At 44.1% G+C, this 22,923-nt stretch overlaps 2 protein-coding genes across 4 annotated transcripts; one reads left to right on the top strand and one right to left on the bottom strand.

Annotated features, from left to right (window-relative positions):
• Positions 1–2,167: 2,167 nt before the first annotated feature.
• ZNF140 (zinc finger protein 140) lies at positions 2,168–9,711 on the top strand. 3 transcript variants are annotated; one of them, XM_090291305.1, is made up of 5 exons: positions 2,168–2,243; positions 2,776–2,831; positions 5,116–5,242; positions 5,478–5,576; positions 7,883–9,711. In XM_090291305.1, exons 2-5 carry the CDS (start codon positions 2,823–2,825, stop codon positions 9,034–9,036), a joined length of 1,389 nt encoding a protein of 462 aa, XP_090147431.1. In that variant the 5' UTR covers positions 2,168–2,243; positions 2,776–2,822; the 3' UTR covers positions 9,037–9,711. The 3 variants fall into 3 exon arrangements, with proteins under 3 accessions (XP_090147431.1, XP_090147430.1, XP_090147429.1); XM_090291304.1 differs by lacking the exons at positions 2,168–2,243; positions 2,776–2,831 and having other exon boundaries at positions 4,204–5,242; positions 5,481–5,576; XM_090291303.1 differs by lacking the exons at positions 2,168–2,243; positions 2,776–2,831 and having other exon boundaries at positions 4,204–5,242.
• Positions 9,712–16,067: 6,356 nt separating this feature from the next.
• ZNF891 (zinc finger protein 891) lies at positions 16,068–18,264 on the bottom strand. Its single transcript, XM_090291302.1, has one exon. It carries the CDS (start codon positions 18,080–18,082, stop codon positions 16,535–16,537), a length of 1,548 nt encoding a protein of 515 aa, XP_090147428.1. The 5' UTR covers positions 18,083–18,264; the 3' UTR covers positions 16,068–16,534.
• Positions 18,265–22,923: the final 4,659 nt, after the last annotated feature.

Below are 22,923 nucleotides of genomic sequence, written 5' to 3'. Positions count from 1 at the left end.
TCATACAAATACATGCCTCCATCATATCTGAATACTTACCTTTTTTCCTGTACATTATTTTTTGGCCTCCTTGAATTAATTGGAGTTCCTTGAAATTTCTACAATCTCAGGTGCTTTTTGCAAATCTACTGCCACTGAAATGTGCTTGTTTCTTGTTAATGCCTATCCAACCTATATGAACCTGTACATGTATTTGTCACTAGATAATATAATCATTGCATGTTTTATCTTTTTTGTCAGAAAGCTTCTGGAAAGCTGGGACTATCTTGTCTATAATTTTAGAGACTGAAGCTTTAGTGTGTAAGTGGGAGTGCTTCTCAGTAGCTATGTTTTCTGCCACACGGAGAAGCATAGTCTGCAGTGAGAGAAGAATGACGCCATTATAGAAGCCAAATCAAGGAACAGTCCCGAGTGAGCCCCCAAATCTGGTTCTTCTTAATGTGCATATTCATCTCTGCCCTTTTCACGCCTTGATCATTGGATTCTACTGTGAGATATCACAAATATCCATGTAATAAATCCCCATGTTTGCTTCAACTGGTTCAGGTTTTGTTCGTTACTTGCAACCCAAATATTCCTCATTAAGTCATGTTAGGTTCTCTGGAAGCAGGTACTGGAGTGAAGTTTTGGGTGCAGGATGTTAATTATCAATGGCTGCGAAGTTATTGGAGAATAAATAGGAATAGGCCGATTAGAGCTAGAAGTCAAGACGCATTGCAGGTTGTGGAAATCCTTGCCAAGCCAGTAAGAAGAGCATCTCATCTTGGGCCAAGAAGGTGAGGCTTTGTCCTGAGTTGCTCAGTCATCTGGGACGGGCTGCCTTAGGAAGGGCGTAATCTCAGGGGAATCAGCTCTTGTCAGCTGCCGCCACCCGAAAAGGCTGGCACCTGGGGGCGGTCAGCAGACCAGCCTTCCCGCCGCCGGGCAGCAAGCCCTTGAGGAGGCATCTGATCTGGGTGATGCGTCTGGTGAATACACAGCCCCGTCCTTCCACTACTTAGGTCCATGTACCCAAATTCAGGTCTGAGGAGAGACTATAAAAAGGAAGATTAGTAGGGCAAAGTGCAGCCCCTACTGTTGAAGTTTTCTTTCACCTGCTACCCAGTCCAGATTCTCCTCAGTCACTTCTGGGGACATGGTGGCTCCATTAGTGGCGTGACCCCGACCCTCACTCCTGAGCCCCGGTCACATGCCCTTCGTATCCCCGACTTGAAGTATCTGTCCCTTTACCATCACGATTGGGCAAGGAAGTCGCAGGAAGCGGCGGTTGGGTCCCCTGAATCCGCTTACGCTCGTCCCCGCCCTGTAGTGTAACGGCAGCCCAGCCTCCTCCGCAAAGTCAAGCATCCCTTCCCACGTCGTTTCTGTAGCTGATCATCAAGTGCAAAATTTGCTGTGTCCTCTGTCAGTGAAGTGTGTCACCTTGGGAACCAAGAGCACAGAGCCACTGAAGGATCATCGCTAATAGTGGTTGGCCATTCCTGAACCCACACTGGCGCTGAAAACTATGTATCCTTCCGCTTTGTGGACAACACCACAGTTGTGCAGAGGGGCAGCCCGCCATTGCCCGGCCGGTGGTTGGTTGGACCGCTCCACTGGCCGCGAGGGCCTCTGGGAGTCGCAGTCCCTCGCGGCGGGGATTCTGGTGGCCACAGCGGGCGGAAGCTGGCGGTCTTGACGGGGCCCAGTCGGTTCTGGGAATTGTAGTTTTCTGAGGATGGAGCTTTTGGTCTCAGGAGGCTGAGGCCGCGGAGCTTTCTGGACCTTGTGGTTGCCTTAGGACAATGGCCTTTGCCTGGAGGCGCCATTAGCTCCGCCGCGTGGCTTTCTGGCAGTTTGTGTGTCGGGGACTTTTTTCCCCCACGCAGGCTAAAGCTGCTGTGTTTCCTGGGAAATGCAGTCGTCTGAGGGCCGGGGCCTCTGTCTCTGGTGCTGTGTGGTAGGGTGTTCTGGGTGTATTTTTGTGTGTGACGGAGAGCCGTACTGCGCCCCACACCTGCTGAGGTTCCGGCGCAGTCTGTGAGGCCCGCACTGTCTCTGGCGCCGTGGTCAGGGGGGTTCTGGGAGTTGTAGTGTGATTGGGGCCCGCCCTCCACAGCGCGCTGACGCCGCGGAGAATCCTGGGAAGTGTGGTTGTTTGCGACCCGCTTTCTCAGAGGCTGGCGCCCTGGGCGTGAGGGCTTCTGGGAGCTGTAGTCTGCGGAGGGGCGCCTTCCTCCCGCAGGTTCGCCGGCGGGGAATCGGTAAATGCCGTCGTCTAGGACCCGCACTCGGTCTCCGGCGCCGTGGTCGTGGGGGGCTCTGGGCGTTGTACTGTGTGACGGGAGCCTTTCTCCCACGCGCGCGGAGGCCGCGGTGGATCCTGGGGAGTGCAGTTGTCTGGAGCCCGCGGCCTGGTACTGGGGTTCGGCCCTTGAGGCTCCGGAAGGCGCAGTTTTCGCGCCCGGACGCGAACCTGAGCGTCTGGGGTTCTTGGGCCAGAGCTGGGTAAAGGGCCCGCCGCCCCCGCCCGCACTGCCGCCGGCTGGTCCGGGCGATGACCGTCTGGGGCTCGGGACGCCTCCCCTCCTCTGCCAGAACCGCGGAGGAAGCACGCCGCCCTGGGACTCATTGAAAGAGGAGGCGCTGCCGATGCAGGACCGGGCGGACCACGGGCCTGCCGGGCTCCCTGACCCCGTGTGCCGAGGGCGGAGGGGCGAGGAGTGACGGGAAGCCCCGGCGCGGGAACCGGCTCCCGCGGGCCTGCGCGCTCAGGGCTCCTTTCTCTCCCGCCAGCTCGCCCGGTCTCCGCTGCCCTGTTCTCCTCGGCCCCGCGGGGAGCCATGTCTCAGGTAAGCCGGGGCCGCCTTTCCTCTTCCTGAAGGAAGCTGTGATTGTCGGCGGTTAGGGACCTGCGGCCCCGCGGAGCCTCCCGACCCGGCCTCGCTCCTCCCCCCCGGGCGCCGGGGCGGGGCGGCTGGCGGAGGGCTCGCGGGAAGCCGTCCCGGTGTGGACGCGGCTTCCGGCGGCGGGGCGTGGGAACCGAAGGCCGGGAGCCAGCTGGCCTCTGGCCTCTTGGTGCCCCCATGTTCGGTCGCCAAGAGCTTTATTTTGTGTCTCTCGGTCCAGCTGCCTCTCATCCATCTCCTCGTATTGACATGAGCGTCTGCTTTCAGCGCCGGTGCTGAGGCTCAGGGTGATCCCGGAACCAGTGAGCTCGTTAGAAACGCCTGTTTGTGTTTATTCTTGGGGTGGGGGGGGGGGGACGCCAATGCGACAGGAACGTCGGTGTGAGAGAAATGGCGATGGGGAGAGGGAGAGCTACATGGATGGGAAAGAAACCTTGACTGCTTGCCTCTCATGTGCGCCCCAAATTGGGGACTGAACCCATAACCTGGATGTGTGCTCTGGCCCAGAATCAAACCAGCGACCTTTCACTTTGCAGGACAACAGCCAGACAACTGAGCCACATGGCGCAGGGCAGCCCCTCTGTTTTCACATCGACTTCTCTGTTCTGCTCCTTGTCCGACTTGTCTCCGAATCCCGAGCTCTCTGAGTTTTTCTCAGGAGTCCAAGTCCCACTTGTGTTGCAAATGCCACTGTTTAGGAAACATTTTTATCCTCTATTACTCAATAACCTATCACTTATAAATAATCTATCACTTATAAATTTCTTTCTTTAAAAAAAAAAAAGTGTTTCTTGTTACATATGAGAAAGAAAGTCATTTTTTTCCTTTTTGTTTTGGTTTATTGGCTCATCCAGAGAAGGAAAACTCTGACTCCAAAAAACCTCCGCTGCCTTGCGGCATACCTCTTCAGGGGAAAGGCTAAGGGAGTAAACCCCGACAGAAAATCTGGAGCCGGAGTCCCTAAGGCGGTTTGACGTTGTAGTCAACACCGGCAACTCCTGCGGCGCACCTGAAGCCAAGCTGTATTGACTCCGTCTTTCCCTTGGACCCTTCAGCTGCGAAGAGAGGGGGGGGCCTGCTGCATGGGCAACAGCAGACCCTCCATATCACCCCGCCCAGGCTCTGTAGCTTCAGCTTCACTGGAGAGGACACTCCAGCGACATCGCAAGATGTCGATTCAACACGGGAGGAGACAGATACCGTGTCACTCCCGAGTCAGACTGCACAGCCATTCTCGGCGGTGCAGATAGACTCTTAAGAAGCTACACCATCGTCTCTCGAGACGGATGGCTGCCGATGACGATGATAACTTTGCCATACATTTTGGGCTGTTACTGGTTTGGTACCTTTTAAAATTCCTTTTCAGGCCTAACAGTTATGAGGATCATTCTGGGGCAAAACTCAGCACTTACTGTTCCCTCTGACCTGGAGGGAAGAAGCATTAGGTTCCATCGTGGGAAGTATTACATTCCCTCCTCTGGAGGTTCTTATCCTCTGCTGCTTGTCTTCTTTGTTCTGTGACATTGCTAAAATTGTCTCTTGGCCAGGTAGTTAGCTTGGTTAAAGAATTACCCGTGTATGCCAATGTTGCGAGTTTGATCCCCCGGTCAGGGTATGTACAAGAATCAACCAATGAATGCATAGATAAGTGGAACAACAAATTAATGTTTCTCTCTCGTTTTCTCTATCTGTAAAATCAATTTAAAAATTAAATTTCACAGCTATTTTTTCTGGAATGGGGACGAGTATCATAAACTCGAGACTGCATGCTCATTTCAAGGGTACTGCTGCTCTCCGCTACAGACAGTTGTTGTCAAGAAGTTACTGCCAAATCTTGTTAAAATAGGCTGGTATTAAGGACAATGTCCATTGCCTATTAAACATGAAGGAATTGTCTTCACTATTCATAAAGTGCTGTAAGGCATTAAGAATTTTTACAACCAAAGCCAGAAATCCATGTTATTCACAGGTATAATCCTTTTAACTTTCACAAAATTATATATTATCTCAAGACAAATCACATATTTTTTTCTCACTTTCTCCATTATACAGCAGAACAAAACAGCTCTCCTCTTAGTTACACTGTCAGTTCTCACGCAGAATTCTGAAAACGCCTGTTGCCGGTACTTACATGTGCTCCAACCCTCCACAGTGGGATGCATTTCCCTACTTGGTCAGGGCCTTGGGGAGCACTGGTGCTCGTGCAGATACCTGGATGTCATTTCAGGGGTCAGTGACATTCAGAGACGTGGCCATAGACTTCTCCCAGGAGGAGTGGGAATGGCTTCAGCCTGCTCAGCGAAACTTGTACAGACATGTCATGCTGGAGAATTATGGCCACCTGGTCTCACTGGGTAAGTGTTCCTCCTCCTCTCCGCTCACAGAGAATTTGAGATTTGACCTTAGTGTGATGGTTGTGAGTCTTGATTATCTCCTTGAATATTTCCAAGGGAGGTATGTTCCTCTTTTAAAAATTAGTTTTTATATGGGGATTATAATGCTGCCAAATCTTTAGACATTTTTCATACTTTAATGGTCCTTTTCTGAGGATTCAAGAACTGATTTTGAATTTATTTCATTTTCTTCAAGCAGGTCTTAACATTTCTAAGCCAGATGTGGTTTCCCTATTGGAGCAAGGGAAAGAGCCCTGGCTGGGGAAAGGAGATGTGAGAACAGATGTCTTTTCAGGTGAGTGAGTTAGAAGGTGGTGGGGAGGTTTTCAAAAATGAGAAAGCAATACTTTTTTACATGTTGGTTGGAAAGTTTCCCCTTACAGATACCAGAGATACGGAGACTAAAAAGTCTTACCCACAACTCCGTAAGGGACCACTTCACGTCACTTACCCGTCTGCCGTCAGTTCTCATTGTAGCCTCTCCTGCTCTCTCGCAGTGACATGTGTGTCCTCTCCTTCCATTGTTAGCTCTTCTGGCCTCTGAATTTCATTTCTTTTTTATTTCTCCTCCCTTTATTTCTTGAAATTGACAAGTTTCTATTGCCTGAGTTCAAAGGTATGTATTTTTTCTTTGTACTGCTGTTCTACTTAATCATCTTTGAAAGATTAATTTATTACTCTTAAAGTAAGTGATGGGTCTATTTATTCACTTATATATTCTCTTAAAATTACTTACTAAATGTTAATCGTAAGACTTTTCTTCATGCACTGCTGAGAGAAGAAGGCGTACAAAAGTGGAATAACCATTAAGGAAGTTATGACCGAGTGAGATTAAATGGGTCTGTCTGTGCCTTTGCTAGAGGTCCTGAGATTGGCAGTTCAGCAGTGAGAACAGAGGAACCCCCAGCTGGTGTTCTGGGCCTGGATGGTTTGGATGGGGACAGCAGTAATAGAAATAGGAGACAGGCTGGTTTTGGAGGAAATGTGATAACTTAGTCTGAAGTACCCTTGGTGGGAGTAGAGGATGTTATTTCTAAGTGAAGGTATGCAACAGGCCGTTGGAATGAAGGCTGGGAAAAAACTCATGTCAGAGATGCGGATATGGGGACCTTAACAGCAGGAAACAAAAGTGGAAGCCATGAGGCTGATTGAGAAGTGCTCAGAACGCGTTCTTCGCATCACGCTGACAGTAGAATTGCTGGCGAAGCTCCTTAAAAATGCCACCCATGAGGATTCCGAGTAGAATATCTAGGGAGCCTAAGTTATATGTATTTATGAAAAGTTCTGTAAGTTCTAGAGTTGATTCTGAAACCAACTTCTAATGGAGGGTTACTGACGTTCAGAGAGTGGTTCTGTTGACTTTGGAGGACTGCTTACATTTACAGAGAAGTAGCAACTGGGAGAACTGGTGAGGGAACAGAAGGTGCTGTGAAAACAGGTCTGCCTTTAAGGGCAGTGGTGCTGGTCCCTGTCCCACGCTAGAGATCTTCAGGAGGACATAGAGGAGAGTGTGGGAAGAAAGTACTAATGTGGACCGAAGCATGACGTAGATCAAATTCAGGAGACTTCATTTAGGTTGGGGCTGTCCACCTAAGTCTGGCTTGTGGACGGGTGGGCAGTCGCTGGCCAGCTAATTAATAAAGGCTCTTTAAATTCTAATTTGGTTGTCTCTGACTGTTGGTTCTCGCACTTGCTCCACAACAGAGAGAATATCTATTTTTAGAGACCTTCATATTATTATAAAATTATCTTCCTCCAAAATGATAAAGTGTCTTTTTAAAATTTAGCCTGGAGCCTTGGCTGGTGTGGCTCATTAATTGAGTGCTGGCCTGTAAACCAAAAGGTCACCGGTTCGATCCCCCATCAGGGCACATGCCTGGGTTGCAGGCCAGGTCCCCAGTTGGCGGCGTGGGAGGGCCACTTATCAATGCATCTCTCACACACTGATGTTTCTCTCCCTTTCTTTCTCCTTCCCTTTCCCTCTCTCTAAAAGTAAAAAAATATTAAAAAGAAAACTAGCCTGGATATAATCAGTGCCTATGCTTGTCTAGTAGAAGCATGTGCTAGAAAGACTGTTACAGCAAAGTTGAGCTTCAGATACCAGTTTGGAAAGTAGAGGTAGAGTGAACAGCACAGAAGGTGATTTTCAGAGAACCCTTTTGTTATTTTATTTACAGTGAGTTACCCTAAGGTAACCCAGAGGCACTGGGTGAGCAGTCTGCTGTCTTTGCGGGACCGAGGGGCACTTGCAGTTCATTAACATAACGAAATTGTCATTTTCAAGTCATTCTGCAGCAAGTAAATGGGGGAGGAGACCAATAAGCTGTCCTTCCCAGTTACTTAATCTTCTTCATAGTTCTATTTTCCCCTCACTTCTACTTACTTAGATTTCATCTTTCTCCCTATTCAACTAAATCTTTCCTTTGTTTGATGTCTTCTTAGTTACTGAGTAGAATGCTTAGATTTCAAAGTCACGTATGACGAATGTGAAAACATTTTGTATTTTAATTCTTTAAGTCTTTAATTAAAAAGGGAAGAATGGCTTTTATTTTTACTCCGTTCAGAATATAAGAAGCATTGCTTTTTTCTTTTTTTTTTTAGTTTCAGGGTCAGATGGTGCAGTCAGAGAGTTTTGTCCAAACCGCGTTATATGTGAAGGTGCTTCATCCCAGTATTCGATAAAGGAGAGGATTCTGAGTCAAGGCCCTGAAAATTCCTGTTTTAAAGGAAGCTGGAAATGTGAGGATGTTACTGAGATGCTCCAAAGAAATCAGGGATGTATCAGGCAAGTGGCAGTCTCTCATCAAGAAGCCCTGTCTCAACATAGTATCAGTACCGTGGAGAGGCCCTATGGGTGCCGTGACTGCGGAAAAACTTTCAGTCGGCGCTTTTCCCTGGTGTTACACCGGAGAACTCACACGGGAGAGAAACCGTATGTATGTAAGGAGTGCGGCAAAACCTTTAGTCAGATCTCAAACCTCGTGAAGCATCAGATGATACATACTGGGAAGAAGCCCCATGAGTGTAAGGACTGCAGTAAAACATTCAGTTACCTTTCATTCCTCATCGAACACCAGAGAACACACACGGGGGAGAAACCCTATGGGTGCACTGAATGCGGGAAGGCCTTTAGCCGTGCCTCAAACCTCACTCGGCATCAGAGGATTCACATAGGAAGGAAGCAATATATGTGCAGGAAATGTGGGAAAGCCTTTAGCAGTGGCTCGGAGCTCATCCGTCATCAGATCACACACACTGGAGAGAAACCCTATGAATGCACTGAATGTGGGAAGGCGTTCCGCCGTTCCTCACACCTTACTCGGCACCAGAGCATTCACACCACCAAAACGCCCTATGAATGTAACGAATGTAGGAAGGCCTTCCGCTGCCACTCATTCCTTATTAAACATCAGAGAATTCATGCTGGAGAAAAGCTCTATGAATGTCATGAATGTGGTAAAGTTTTCACATGGCATGCATCCCTGATACAGCATATGAAAATTCATACTGGAGAAAAACCCTACGCCTGTACCGAATGTGACAAAACCTTTAGTCGGAGCTTTTCCCTCATCCTACATCAGATAACTCATACTGGGGAGAAGCCCTATGTGTGTAAGATATGCAATAAACCCTTCAGCTGGAGTTCCAACCTTGCCAAACATCAGAGGACACACAGTCTAGAGAACCCCTATGAATATGAAAATTCCTTTGATTACCACTCATTCCTTACTGAACACCAGGGAATTCACACTTGAGAAAACCTAAAAATGTATGGATTTTAAAAAAGCAGCTAATGCCTTACTTTGACTTGAGAGCCTTAAGTGAATGTGTTGAAGTTGAAGATACGTGGTCCATACCTGGAGAAAAAACCCAGAAGTATGTGGGAAAGCCATTAAAGCTGCTCTTTCTGTAGTATCAGAAAATGCAGTCCTCTGGTAGGATTCCCGTACTCTATGTTTATTGATTCCTACCAGGAAAGGGTGCAAGTCCAGTGCGTACGAGGAAGGTGTCACTTAGAGATGAGCTCTCATTCTGCCTTTGCCGGCTCAAGCACAGAGGAGTGCAGGGGAAGGGTGTGCCTTTTCCTGAACATCAGGAAATTTACACTGAAGCAAAGGCATACAAACACAGTAATTAGGAATGCCTTCGTGTACCATGCAGTATTGACTGAATTTAAAAATACTCTTAAGAAGAAAAAGCAACCCAATAAATGAACTGAATATAGCTTGACTTTCTGCAATATTTTAAACCTATAGATAGAACTGCACTGGGGGAAACATACTGTTGTAATGGGTGTGGGAAATCTTAAGAGTTCTTCAGTACGGGAAAGCTTTTTTTTTTTTACAAGAGGAATGTTTGTTTTGGTCTCTTTCTAAAAAGAAATCATATTCAGAAAAGAGCTATAAATAAATTTTTTGATTTATAGTTAATCTGGTACTTGCTGAGTTTTTTCCCCATAGCATATATGATTCTGAAAATCCATTATCACAATATTGACATCAGCAGGAGTAGAGTGCTGTCATGGAAACATTAGGTAAACATAATTATGGAAACATTTTCGGTGTCTTATGGTTTTAACTAAGACAGTGTTTAAATCAAAGGTTATGCTAATTTACGTTCATTCTTGAATCTGACTCGACATGTATTCGTCAGAAATAAATGTAAATAAGGCATATTACAGGAAAATGCCGAGGGTAGTTTTCCTCCTGTTGCATTTATAGTGAGACATTTATTTTGTAAGCCCATACTTATCTAAATAAATTATGTTCACTTTCAGTGTATACCTTGCCCATTTTTTAATGTCCCAGGTAAAGATTTATCTTCTTTGAAGCAACCGATTGCCTCTTTTAAGAACTTGCCTTGCATCTAGCATGTGTAATATGTAATTTAGTACTGGAATAAGGGCCTCATTTATTTTTTCCACGTATATGAAAATCTTCCACAAAATGAGAGGCTGACATTTTATTTCCCATTCAGTGTGACAACAGAACATACAGCTGCTGCTTAATGACTTTTCTAGAATTACACAATGAATTAAACTACCAGAACAATTCTGTTGTATAAACCCTCTCTTTCCCTAGAGTGCTGCCAGCATAGTTACTTTCCTTAGCATCACCATGGGGGCGGGGAGCCCCCGGGGAGGCGGGGATGACAGGTGAGCAAGAATGGACTTGTCATTTCACAGGTTTGTAACAGTCAGGAATGTGGCCATAGACTTCTCTCAGGAGGAATAGGGCTGACGACCCTGCCCTAAAGAATTTATATGGGAATGCAATGATGGAGAACTATGGGAAGCTTGTCTGAGTAGGTTACCATTCCACTAAGTTCTGATTCTGAATTTAAGTATCTTTGCTACCTCCGTCTTGGGGGCAGGGCCTGGGCTCCAAATTGCTTGGCTGCATTCTTATTCCTCGTCCTTGAGGAAAGGATTGCAAACAGGTAGAAGTGGGAAGTGGATGCATTTTCTCCTGCTCTTGTACTTACAATAGCTTTTCCTCCCTTTACTAAAAAGTTGAGTCTGGAGCTGAGGAAAACTATAATATTTTGAAGTATGTTTTCTCTCTCGTAAGCAGGAGTTTCTATTTCTAAACCCAGTGTGACCTCCTTATTGGAGCAAGGGAAAGAGTAATGGAGAAAAATGTGACAAGAGGCCTGTGCTCAGGTAAGTGAGGGGCAATCAGGCAGGAAGTGCCTTTACAGGAAGTTGAGCTGACAGGTACATTATCTGAGTCATTTTATCTGAAATAAAAGTTTTCTCTTCCCTTCATGCAACATCATTCAAAACTACAGAACAGATGCAAAAAGTCCTCTCATTAATTTGTGCTAAGATATTTCAGAAAATAAAGATTATTTTAAAAAGCCAAAATACAGATATGTCCTAGATTATACAGTAAGAGATGTCAAAACATTCACCAATGAAAAAATGAGTTATTTCGTGGATGTTTTTGTTTGTACAGTATGCTTCATTTGTTATTGCCACAAGGTGCAAGGTTCATAGCTGCTTTCTTTCACTCAATTTCAGAACATAAATCTGTTACATCTTTCCCTATTTAACACATCATTTGTTATAAGCTGTGGCATTTTGCAGAGGTAGAAGACAGTAACATGTTGCCTGTTTTTTTAAGATGAAATTCAGTAACAATAGCAAGACACAGTAAGATATAAAAGCAAAGAGCAGGAGAAAAGTATATGATGTTGCACTTTAAATTACTTAATATTTCAGTTCTAATTTGTATTGAGACAAAAACAATGGTGATATATTAATGTGACCATTCAATACATATGAAGGGGTAAACATCCAGTTTGAGTGTTTTGATCTATGTAATGTAAGAAGTTTGTATTTCAGACACAATTGTTGTAGGTTTGCTTATTCAAGATTTGTGAGATTTATAGGAAACATACTTAGGAATGCAACCACAGTGTTTCCTTACTCTGTTGTCATGGTTATTCAAATAACCATGTATTATAAAACCATCACACTCCCAACAGATCTGTCCTTTATAGAAAAGCACATTAGGTAATCTTCCACACAGCACATGGTTCCTTCACTGGAACATGACTCCTTATATAACAATTTCTGTGTGACACCTCCTCTCAATTAGTGTTCGCCTTCAGAGTAATCTTGTATACAATCAAAGTAATTGTACAGCTGAATGACTATCGACTTTGGCACACTCCTAGATGCAGCTGTCATGCAGTGTATGTCAATTTTTTTACTTTTATCTCTTCAACTGAATGGAATGTTATTATGAGGTTGAGTTTAACTGCTACTTATTATATCTTTGCAAAGTCTACTTTGAGATAGGATGTAGTATTGTGGCAGTGACGAGGTAAAGCATATAAATTACAAAACCATTTTTGTTTATTTTTATTGTTGACACTATTACAGATGTCCCCATTAGCCCCCCCTCCTTTGCCCGCCTCTGCCCCAACCCCTACCCCCCCTTCCTTCTGGCCACCTCCACAGGGTTGTCCGCGTCCATGGGGCGTGCACCTGCTCCTCACCTTTCATCCAGGCCCCTCCCTTCTCTGACAGTTGTCAGTCTGTTCCTTGTGTCCATGTCTCTTTGTTTTGTTCATTAAATTCCACATATAAGTGAGGTCATGTTATTTGTCTTTCTCTGGCTTATTTTACTTAGCATGATAACCTCCAAAAATCATTTAAAAGGGCATCTTGCAGCTGTGGAAGCAGAGCACTAGATGAACCAAAATTCCACAGAGGGGGAATCCTCAGGTAACTTGAGAATTACAGGCTATTTTACCCTTGTGAGCATTTCCTGTTTTCAGTGTGGGCATTGAGGAAAGAAATCACCAAAGTTTTAGGGGGTCACTTGAGGTGGCAGATTAGACACCTGAGAGGCCTCGGGTACACAGCTGGTTCTCTCACCTGGGAATGTGCTGGGTTGCAGGGCTGTGCAGGGGGCTAGGGATTTGGACGGAAAGCTTCTCAAAGGCAGAGTGAGATGCCTGCAGGGTCTGCAGTGCCTGGGAGTGGAAAGCCCGCCAGGGAAGGGTAACTGCCAAACACACGGTCAGCCTCTCCCTCAGCCGCTGGTCAGAACTGGAAGCTGCGTGGGTGAGACGCTCGGGAGACGAGCCCCACAAAGCCTCAGATTTAAAGGCCTAGGAAATCAATATCCAACATACAGAGGCTAAACAGGAAAATATTCAACCTGGCTCTGACCCAGCTCAGTCCGTGGTTGGACTGAGGCCATTACCCCTTCCTACTGTCAGAGTCAGAGGAAGGGAGGAACTCTGGCAGAAGGTAACAACCGGGAGCCCCTGTGGTTCTAAGGTCTGGAATATAATATGCATTTCATAAAACACAAGGGAGTTTAAGTCATGACATAAAGTAGTCTGAGAATTTCCTGTTTATGTTTAAAATGTCTCAAATTTATTGTCTTACAAGAACTCTGTATGCTAAGGAAATGGGACACAGCCGGTGTGGCCTTTCAAAACAATTTCATTCTCTTAGGAAAGATTACTAAAGACTTTCTCATGGCTCTTTTAAAGTAAAGAAATAAGCTTGTACCATAGCTGGTAAGGGTTTTATGATCTGGCCACTTTCCAACCTGGTTTCATATACTCTTCTCCTTCCCCCCTTACCCAACAGTTTCTAGTTGCTGGCTTTTTATCTTTTAAATAAACATGCTAAGGTCTGAATGAGGACTTCTGCTTTTGCTATTGTACTTAAATCTTGTCCCTCCTCCCCGCCCCCTATGAAGTCTAAGAGCCCATGCCCCTTAACATTTTTTAAAAGGTTGCCTTTAAAATGTTAGATAGGTGGTTTAAAAAAAAAATTTTTTTTAATCTTACATTTATAAAAGGCATAGAATCCATATACCCAACAACAGTCTAAGCAAATTATTACTTTAAAAATTTGAAGACATTAAAAGTTATTTTTTTTTGATAATTGAGGAGTCATGATGGAATTTTTTTTTTTAAGTTGATAAAAAATAACCACTGCTATCAATTTTCGTATATATCCTTCCAGGATATTTTCAACTCATCCACATATACACTGACTATATATTTTAATAAAAACATGGTCATACTTTAATATTTTGTGGTTGTGCTTAAAAAGCAGAATACATTAAATACATCCCACATATCTGTAAATATATAATTATATTTTTAAAAAGATTTTATCTTTTATTTTTAGAGAGAGGGGGAGGGAGAGAAACATCGATGTAAGAGAAAAACATAAGTCTGTTGCCTCTCATGTGTGCCCTGACTGGGGACTGAACCCACAGCCTTGGCACGTACCCTGATCGGGAGTTGAATTGGCAGTCTTTCACTTTGGGGACGATGTTCAACATGCCACACTGGTCAGGGCAATATATAAGTACATTTTAATGACTGCATTATATGCTATTTTATGGATATACATAATTAAAAAAAAACCCATTTAGCTATTATTGGGAATTTAGGAATTTTCCATTTTTTTACTAGAGCGTGAAACTGAGATGACTGCTCTTATTTATACATAAACTAAGGTATTTTAATTGAATTTTTAATTATTTATTTTAAGTAAAAGTTTTTAAAAATGCTTTGGACACACACTGCTTACCTGTCACCTGGGAAGGCTGTATTACTTGATGCTTCCATCAGTAGCCTAAAGGAGAACACTGCTCCCTCACCAATACCAGGTCATTTCACTCTTGAATATAACGCACAATGTGGCACCATATGAACACTGACCATACAAAAGAATCTATATGAGCTTGAAATGGCGTAAGGGAAGAGGGAATGAGAGGAGAGAATAAGAAGAAACTAATTAAACTGCAGTTCTTTGACAGTCTTTAGGTTTCTGAGTGTCTGTCATGGTGTAATATCTTTCAATGCCAAGTGTGATTCTAATGCTTAGTTAAAAGAAATTTTTATCCTGTGCACTTTCTGCCTTACTTTAAGTTAAGCCACCACAGAAATACTAAGTAAAAATCTTAAATGTTTAAATGAATTCCTACTACAGGTTAAGTACTAGGAGTAAAACAGTGAACAGTGTAGATAAAATTTCCACCTTACCAAAGCTCACATCTGTGAGGGGAAGATATAATTAGACAACACTGGGGAAGTGTGGAAAGTTTTCTTAAAGCAATTATAGGATAATTCATCATAAAGATGACTAGGCCAGTTAAGGTCCAGAGAGAGTGATGAGATGCACTAGCAAGGGATATGGCCTGAGAAGACAGATAAGACTTTGAGCATGAAAGGTCTTGTTAAACACCCAGAACTGCCAGAAAATCAAACTGCATGGAAGCCCAACAACCAAGGATTTAAAGAAGCCATATTCATCCAGATGGGTAGGAGGGGGGGAGCCAGGGAGCTGGGGTGGAGAGGCAAGCATACATTGATGTTTCTCTCCCTCTCTTCCCTTCTCTCTAATATTAAATAAATACAGTCTTTACAAAAAAAGAATGAAATAGAACTACATGTGCTGACAGATATTTAAAAAGGAATGAAAAGTGACAATTTTTATAAAATATTTGTATGTACATAGAATACAGTAAGAATGCACAGTCATCAACAATGTTAAAAATCAAAGGCAGAATCTGAGGACTTTCTCTTGTGTAGAACAGGTTTTACATTTTCTTCATATGCATGTATTTCATATTTAAGAAACACCAAGAATAAAAAATAAAAAAATAATAAAAGGACATTGTGGAAGCTGCATAGAAAACATACGGGAATAAAGTAAGATTCAAATCAGAGGAACTAGCCGTGAGGCTGCTGCAGTAAGACCCTGTGCGTGGGTGAGACTGCGCCTGAGTAGCTGCTGGCCTGCCGAGATTTCGTGGCCGAAACTTGCCCATAAGTTACAATCCCCAGCCAAGCAGAGCACACCTTCCTGAGTTCCACTTAAGATAATCTCACACAAGGACTACATCTGTACATCAAACATACAAAATTCAACTCTACATGCCTCTGCAGTCTTTTATTTTTTAAACAACATTACTGTATCTCTCATACTGCTACTAAGAGAATAAGTAAGCTTATATTTCCCACATAAAAAGAGGCCCAGATAAAAGTGCAGCGCTGGTACAACTATTTAAAAATGTCTCAGGAACCAGGAGCTTTATTCTACTGCATCCTGAGGCTACAGTTGTCGTTCTCACAGTCACAAGGTGGTTCCTTCAGCTCCAGGAACGGAGAACTGAAAGGGAGACTGATGGGGAAGGTAGAGAGACAAAGAGCAGAATCAGGTCACGAATGACACCATGTGCTTTTCTGTTAGTCAGGAACGAGGGGTAGGGCCACAGTTGGCTGTACGGAGGCCGTGCAGCTGGCTGCATTCTAAGGGATGAGAGACCACGAACAACTTTTGTGATAGGACATACTGGCACTGCGCAGAACAGGGCCATCAGGAGGGAAGGAGGAACTGGTTTAACTGGCCACAGCGTATCTGCCCAGCAGGCCAGAAAGCAAATCTCAAGAAGATACCAATAAAGTACTATAGTCCAGACACTCTACACAATGCAATCAATTTAGAAATCAATAAGAAGGTAACTAAAAACCTTACCTCACATATTACAAATATATATATATCAACAGCTATGAATCAGAAGGTCATAATAAATATTAGACAAGTAGAATTAAAACAAAAGAAACCAACATAGACCAATATGTGCTGTATAGGCAAAGCAGTTTTTAGAGGACTATAGCCTTAAATGCTTATTTTAGAGAACAAAGACTGAACTAGTGAACCTGCAGTGTACCCTAAGAATGAAAAATGCAACTCCACATTCAAAACCCTTAAAGGGATTCTCTTCCAGTATGAATTTTCTTGTGCATCATAAGTGAAGAACTCTGACTGAAGGCTTTTCCGCACTGAAGACATTCATAGGGTTTCTCTCCAGTGTGAGTTCTCACATGTCTCCTAAGGGAAGAGGACACACTGAAGGTTTTCCTACATTCTTTACACTCATAGGGTTTCTCTCCAGTGTGAGTTCTCACATGCATTCTAAGGGACGAGAGACCACTAAAAACTTTCCCACAGTCATTGCATTCATAAAGGTTTTCTCCAGTGTGTATTTTCCTGTGAACTTTAAGGTGAGAACTTGTGTTGAAGGCTTTTCCACAGTCACTGCATTCATAGAGTTTCTCCCCAGTGTGTATTCTCTTGTGCACTATAAGGTAAGAACTTGTTCCAAAAGACTTTCCACAATGATTACACTCATAAGGTTTCTCTCCAGTGTGAGTTCTCATGTGGGCCTTAAGAGATGTTTTTTGACTGAAAGCTTTCCCACATTGATGACATTCATAGGGTTTCTCACCTGTGTGCGTTCTTATGTGTCTCTTTAGGGTTGAGGAGTCATTGAAGACTTTCCCACATTCTTTACATTTATATTGCTTCTCACCCATGTGACTTCTTTTGTGCAAAATAAGATTAGAAATCCTTTTGAAGGCCTTTCCACACTGATTACATTCATGCTTCTCTCCAGTAGAGGTTTGCTCCTGTTGCGTAAGAGATGAATGATGATAAAAAGTTTTGTTTTTATTACATTCATAGGAATTTTGCACCATATGAAAATTGTTGTGTATAGGAAGCATATTATGTTTGAAGTGTATACCACGCTTGGAGCATATGTATTCTTTTTGTGCTTTTTGAGTTCTTTCAAGATGCCACAGAACTCCATCATATTCATGACTTCCACAGAGCTGCTCACTCTCAGAGTTTTTCTCATAATTGTTGAGGATCAATTTATGGTTCAAACACTCGACAGTTAAGTAACATTTATGGCAATGTTTGCTGGTGAAGACTCTCTTCGAAAAAGCAAGTTTTGATCTACGTTTAGAGTTTTCCCCTAATTCATGGTATTCATAGACTCTCTCCTGATATGCTGTTTCCTTTTGGGTAAATGTCATTTGCTTCAAATTACCCTCTGGGATCTTGTGCTGTTTTCTGATATTATGGCATTCCCAGTCTTCTATTAATGTGGAAGACCAGTCATCCATTGTGAATCTTACCATTTTACCATTGGATGTTTTTTTCCAAAAAATATTCTGCTTTGGAGTTGATTCTTTGGTTTTAATTTGAATCTCCCAATCTAGATAGGTGCCTTTGGGAATTCTCCTTTTCATAGTTCTTATCTCTTCTTGACCCAAGTGGGAGATCACAGAAGGTTTCCATAATTGATATGCTACTGAGGTGAGATTTATGTAGTTTTCGAACATTACATCTCTATACATACTTCTCTGAGCAGAGTCTAGCATCATCCACTCCTCCGGTGTGAACTCTACAGCCACATCTTTAAAGGTCACCGGTCCCTGTAACCAGGTTGCTGAAAATCCAGCCATCATCCTTTCTTCCTCAGTATCTGTCACATAGGAACAGGCAGAGTCCTGCCCTGGCCAGCGTGGCTCGGTTGGAGCGTCCTGTAACTGAAGGGTTGTGGATTCGATTCCCGTTCAGGACACGTACCTGGGTTGCAGCTTCAGTCTCCAGTCTGGGTGTGTATGGGAGGCAACTGATGTTTCTCTCTCACATCAATGTTTCTCTCTCACTTCCCTTCCTCTCACTCTAAAAGCAATGGGGAAAAAATGTCCTCGTGTAAGGATAAAAAAACTTATAAAAGGAATAGGAAGAGTCTTGTGCAGTCAGAAGCCATATGGGGGATAGGTTAATAGCTGCCATCTTGAGTGTCTGAAAGTAAAAAGAAATTAAAGGTAAAGAGAATGAGTAAAAAAAGACATGGCTATTTAATTAAGTTTCATACATACTTTGCTACTTTTTAAGCTATTTTTTTGAGTGGAAAAATAATGTTCCTGCTTACAACTACTGTTTTAGGTAAATTTATTCTACATATAACTTGGTTTACCTGACTAACCTCATATATGATTAATAGGACTGATGATATGGCTGCTACCTTACTTAGGAATTTCACTGGAAGGTAGATATGTGATTTTGAAACAATTGTTCATTTGATTATGTACCCCCATTTAATGTCCCCAAAGTCCATATTTCCTTATGATAAGTTAATCTATGTAAAACTTAAATGGGATCAACAAGGAAGCATGAACTATGTTCCAAGGTTTGGGAGTGAGGCCTTAACAATATTAGATGGCAATGAACTTTTGTGAATAATTTTAACAAAAACACAAAACAATACAGTGTGAATACAAAAGAGAAATGAATGCCTGGGGCCTTGAAGGGTCACAGCAAATCATTCAATAATTTGTTATGCTAATATTTATACAGGTCTCACTTTTTGAACCTTCAAATGCAAGCCTTTACCTCAGTATTATACCTCAATAGAGTTCAGTTTTAGTGGACAAAATTATAGAATTGGCACTTTAATTTAAACAGGTAGATTCTATGTCCCTAAACCAGAAACATATATAACTTTTACTTTAGCTGCACGCACAAAGAATAGTTGATCAGGCTAGATCAGCAATTTTCACTCGTGTGCTGTGGCACGCTGTGCTGCCAGGATTTGTAAAACATGCAATATGTGACTGACTTATCACGGGCACTGGCCTCTTTTCCTTTAAAATGTCAAAAATATGTTAACAGCCAACACAGCAACAGCCATCTGGTGTGATTGAATCAAAAGTATACCTGTTTTTTGTCAGATTGGACAAAAACATTTGCTGGTGTGTCACAGAATCTTTGTAATTAGATTATGTGTGCCACGTGATGAAAAAGGTTGAAAAAACTTCTGGTCCTGTTAGGAGGAGGATATGTGTTCAGGAAAAGAAAAAAATGATGAGATTGTATTATGGATTTTTACCTTGAGAAAGAAGGAACTGAAAGGCATTTTACATAGGCTGCCACTGAGAAGAAACAGGGGCCCCGTTTTTATTATGAACCTTTTAACATCTTGGACTTTAAAAAATATATATACACATTTTTTGGAACACAAATAAATTATAGAGAAAATAAGCAATCAAGAATTAGAAAAATAAGCCCTGGCTGCTGTGGCTCAGTGGATGGAGCGTCGGCCTGCAAGCCAAGTGTCGCTGGTTCGATTCCCAGTCAGGGCACATGACTCGGTTGCACATCAGGTCCCCAGTTGGGGGCACAAGTGAGAGGCAACCACACAGTGATGTTTCTCTCCCTCTCTTTCTCCTTTCCCCTCTCTCTAAAAATAAATAAATAAAGCAACAAACAGATAATTAAAAAAAAAAAGAATTAGAAAAATAGCAATAAAATAAAATTTAAAAATTGACCGCAATATTTAGAGAATAGAAAACCAAAATACAAAGAGATAAGACACAACCAGTAGATCACAAAAAAATCCTCTATGCGTCTTTGAAAGATTAATGGAGTTATATATATTGCAGGGCAAATCAAGACTAAAAAAGATGGTCCAAATAAATATTAGGCTCAAAATAAGCAACAATTACAGCAGTGATTTTTAAGTATCACTAAAAAGCAGTGATTAAAAAAAAAATCATTGTAAGGATAGCATAAACAGCTTTATGCAAACAAACTTGAAAATTCAGGTCATGTGAATAACTTTAATGCCCAAAATTGAGTCAGTAAGAACTACAGAACGTAAACCAATCAACTGAAAAAAACAAATAAATTATAAGTATCTTCCACTAGATTTTCAACCCGATACTTTTACGGGAAAACCGATTTTACAGAAAAGAAGAAAAAAAAGGTGTGCTTCCCAAATTACTGAGACTTGTAAAGTCTTTACAGGACGAACAGCACAAAGACAGACTGAAGTCCCATCACAACTCTGAGCACTGGAGACGTCCCGCGTGAAACAACGAGCAGGGCAGCGCATTAACGTAAGGCTCTGTCACACTCCAGCGGCGCGGGAACGCCCCCGACCCCCCTTCGCGTGCCAGCGCCCGGTCCCCCCACTCCGGGAAGGGTCTTGCCTAGGAGGGCACCCTGAGACCGCGTCCCCCCGACCCCTTGCGATTGGCTCCCGGCTTTTCAGCCCCCGTTTCCCCGGCTGCTTTCAGGCCAGGGCCTTCCCCGCCCACGGCAGAACTTGGATGACCGCTCCGCGTCTCCCCTCCCACTCGCCGCGTCTCCTCAAGGTCCACCGGCTCCAGCGCGCTCACCTGTCGTCAGGGTACCCGCCTCTCAGCTTCGGACCTGCCCGGCTTCCGCGAGAAGACAGAAGACAGCGCTCCAGGCGGGCGGAAGCGCCCTGAGGCCGCGTGGAGGAAGGCGGGGCTCGGCGGTCTCGCGAGGGCCTGGACTACATTTCCCAGGAGTCCTCGCGCCGCCTCGCGGAGGAATTCTGGGCTTCGTGTCACGGCCACGGTTTCTGGCAGAGGGGTTCCCGCTGCGCGGGACGTGAAGTATGCGCGAGAGGCTCGGGTGGTGCGCGCCTGGACGGGCCGGCGTGGGCGTGAGGGATCGTGGCGCGTGAGTGCGCGTGCGCGAGGGGACGGGGACGCGCGGCGAGGCACCGTTCGGCGCGGAGAGACCTCCAGGCTTGGCTGTCACGCCCGCTCTGCGGCGCCGCCCCCGGGGACCGGACTCTCACTGAAGAGCCGTAGCTGCCGCCGCCGGGACGGGATTGCTCCCCGTCGGCTTTCCAGGGCTCCTCGCAGGTACGCGCGACAGTGCCGGGTGCGTGGGCGCCGTGCAGTCGAGCAGGTGCGGACGGACCCTTGTGGTGAGACCGCGGCTGCTGAGCCTCGTCGCGTTGGGGAGACAGTGATTTCATCAGCGAGCAGTTCTCATTAACGGGAGTTTTTTACGCTTTGCGTGAGTGACTTCTTTCCCGGGACGGGACTTGTGGAGCCTTTCCGTGGCGTTCATGGAAACGTTTGTCGGGAGCAATGACAGCACGTGTGCTGGTGACCTTGAGTCCTGTGTTCTCGGTGCTCTCGACAGCGCAGAACACGGTCTCTGCTGGCGCGTCCCCAGCCCTCCCCTGGGGCTGGTCGGAAGCCCCGTGAAAGCGGTCGCGCTCCTGTGGGTTGGAGCAGGCAATTTCCGAACAGAACAAGTTCGTTTCTAGGAGAAATCCACCTTGGTCCCTCTGGTTTTTAAAAACATACTGCTAGGCTCGAGGGTATTGTGGGAGTTACTGCTACCAGCATCTACGACGAAAACCTCCTTTTAATAAGTTTGGTGGCAGAAAGAGCTGGACAGATTTCTATTTCTCGGTTTAGTCTAAAAATATTCATTAAGGCCCCGGCTGCTGTGGCTCAGTGGATGGAGTGCTGGCCTGCGAGCCAGGTGTCGCCGGTTCGATCCCCAGTCAGGGCCCATGACTCGGTTGCACGCCAGGTCCCCAGTTGGGGGCACGAGTGAGAGGCAACCACACAGTGATGTTTCTCTCCCTCTCTTTCTCCTTTCCCCTCTCTCTCTAAAAATAAATACATATATAAACAAACAAAAATATTCATTAAAGTATCAGTCATCAATATTTAGGGTGTTTAAGATCAAGGAGGTTTGTGTGTTGTCATAAAAAAATAACATATCTCTAGGTCCTAGCTTTTTTTAAACTGTGTGTATGTGTTTAACCCAGTTTTATTTTTCAGAGACAACTAAAGTTACTATAATTTTATTTCCTTTTGATACTGAGTTATTAAATAGAGATGATATGTACCATCCAACATCTAATAGAAATGTCAAAGGAACGTCTAGTAGGGAAGTCAGGGGTCCATAGATCCCACCCAAAGTACATGGAGAAGGTGAAGAATTTCAGTTCTGTGTATACCTAAACAGAAGAATATACTGTTAAAAAAAAGAGGGGGAAGTAAAAGGGGAGACAGAAAGTTATCCAGAATGCTACCTAACAAACGTCAGTCAGGTCAGAGATGCCGACTACAGTTACTGTCTCCCTGGGAAATAAATACTTCTTTTTAAGCCATCCCAACACTGCACTAGCTTTTCTCTATGACCTATGACCTAATCTGCTCCTCATCTGTTCCATTAAAATTATCTTCTGTCTTGCAGAGCCTCCTGGATGGTGAATTGCACTCATTTCTGCCTTTTTTTGAAAATGCTTACTTGTCCTTTCATTCCTTCTCTCAACACAAATATCTTGAGCTCTTAGCATGTGCCAGTCACAGGGCAAGGATTGGAGATACATGTTCTAAATTAAATGAGGAAGTCTGTTTATCAACGTTTCATTTACAGATTGTCTCCAAATTCTGGTTAGGACAGTACAGTATTTACACAGAATCAAGGACTATCTGGAAGAGAGATTACAAAATTATCC

This window comes from Furipterus horrens, unplaced genomic scaffold (genome assembly GCF_987537825.1).
Source record: "Furipterus horrens unplaced genomic scaffold, mFurHor1.1.pri manual_scaffold_11, whole genome shotgun sequence".
Taxonomy (NCBI): domain Eukaryota; kingdom Metazoa; phylum Chordata; class Mammalia; order Chiroptera; family Furipteridae; genus Furipterus; species Furipterus horrens.
The sequence above is the reverse complement of the archived record's forward strand: the minus strand, read 5'-3'. Positions and strand labels throughout refer to the sequence as shown.

Coding starts and splice junctions, on each gene's coding strand:
- ZNF140 (XM_090291303.1), top strand. CDS start 5,020: ATGTGCTCCAACCCTCCACAGTGGGATGCATTTCCCTACTTGGTCAGG. Junction 5,243..5,477: donor TGGCCACCTGGTCTCACTGG/GTAAGTGTTCCT, acceptor ATTTTCTTCAAG/CAGGTCTTAACATTTCTAAG. Junction 5,577..7,882: donor GAGAACAGATGTCTTTTCAG/GTGAGTGAGTTA, acceptor TTTTTTTTTTAG/TTTCAGGGTCAGATGGTGCA.
- ZNF891 (XM_090291302.1), bottom strand. CDS start 18,082: ATGATGGCTGGATTTTCAGCAACCTGGTTACAGGGACCGGTGACCTTT.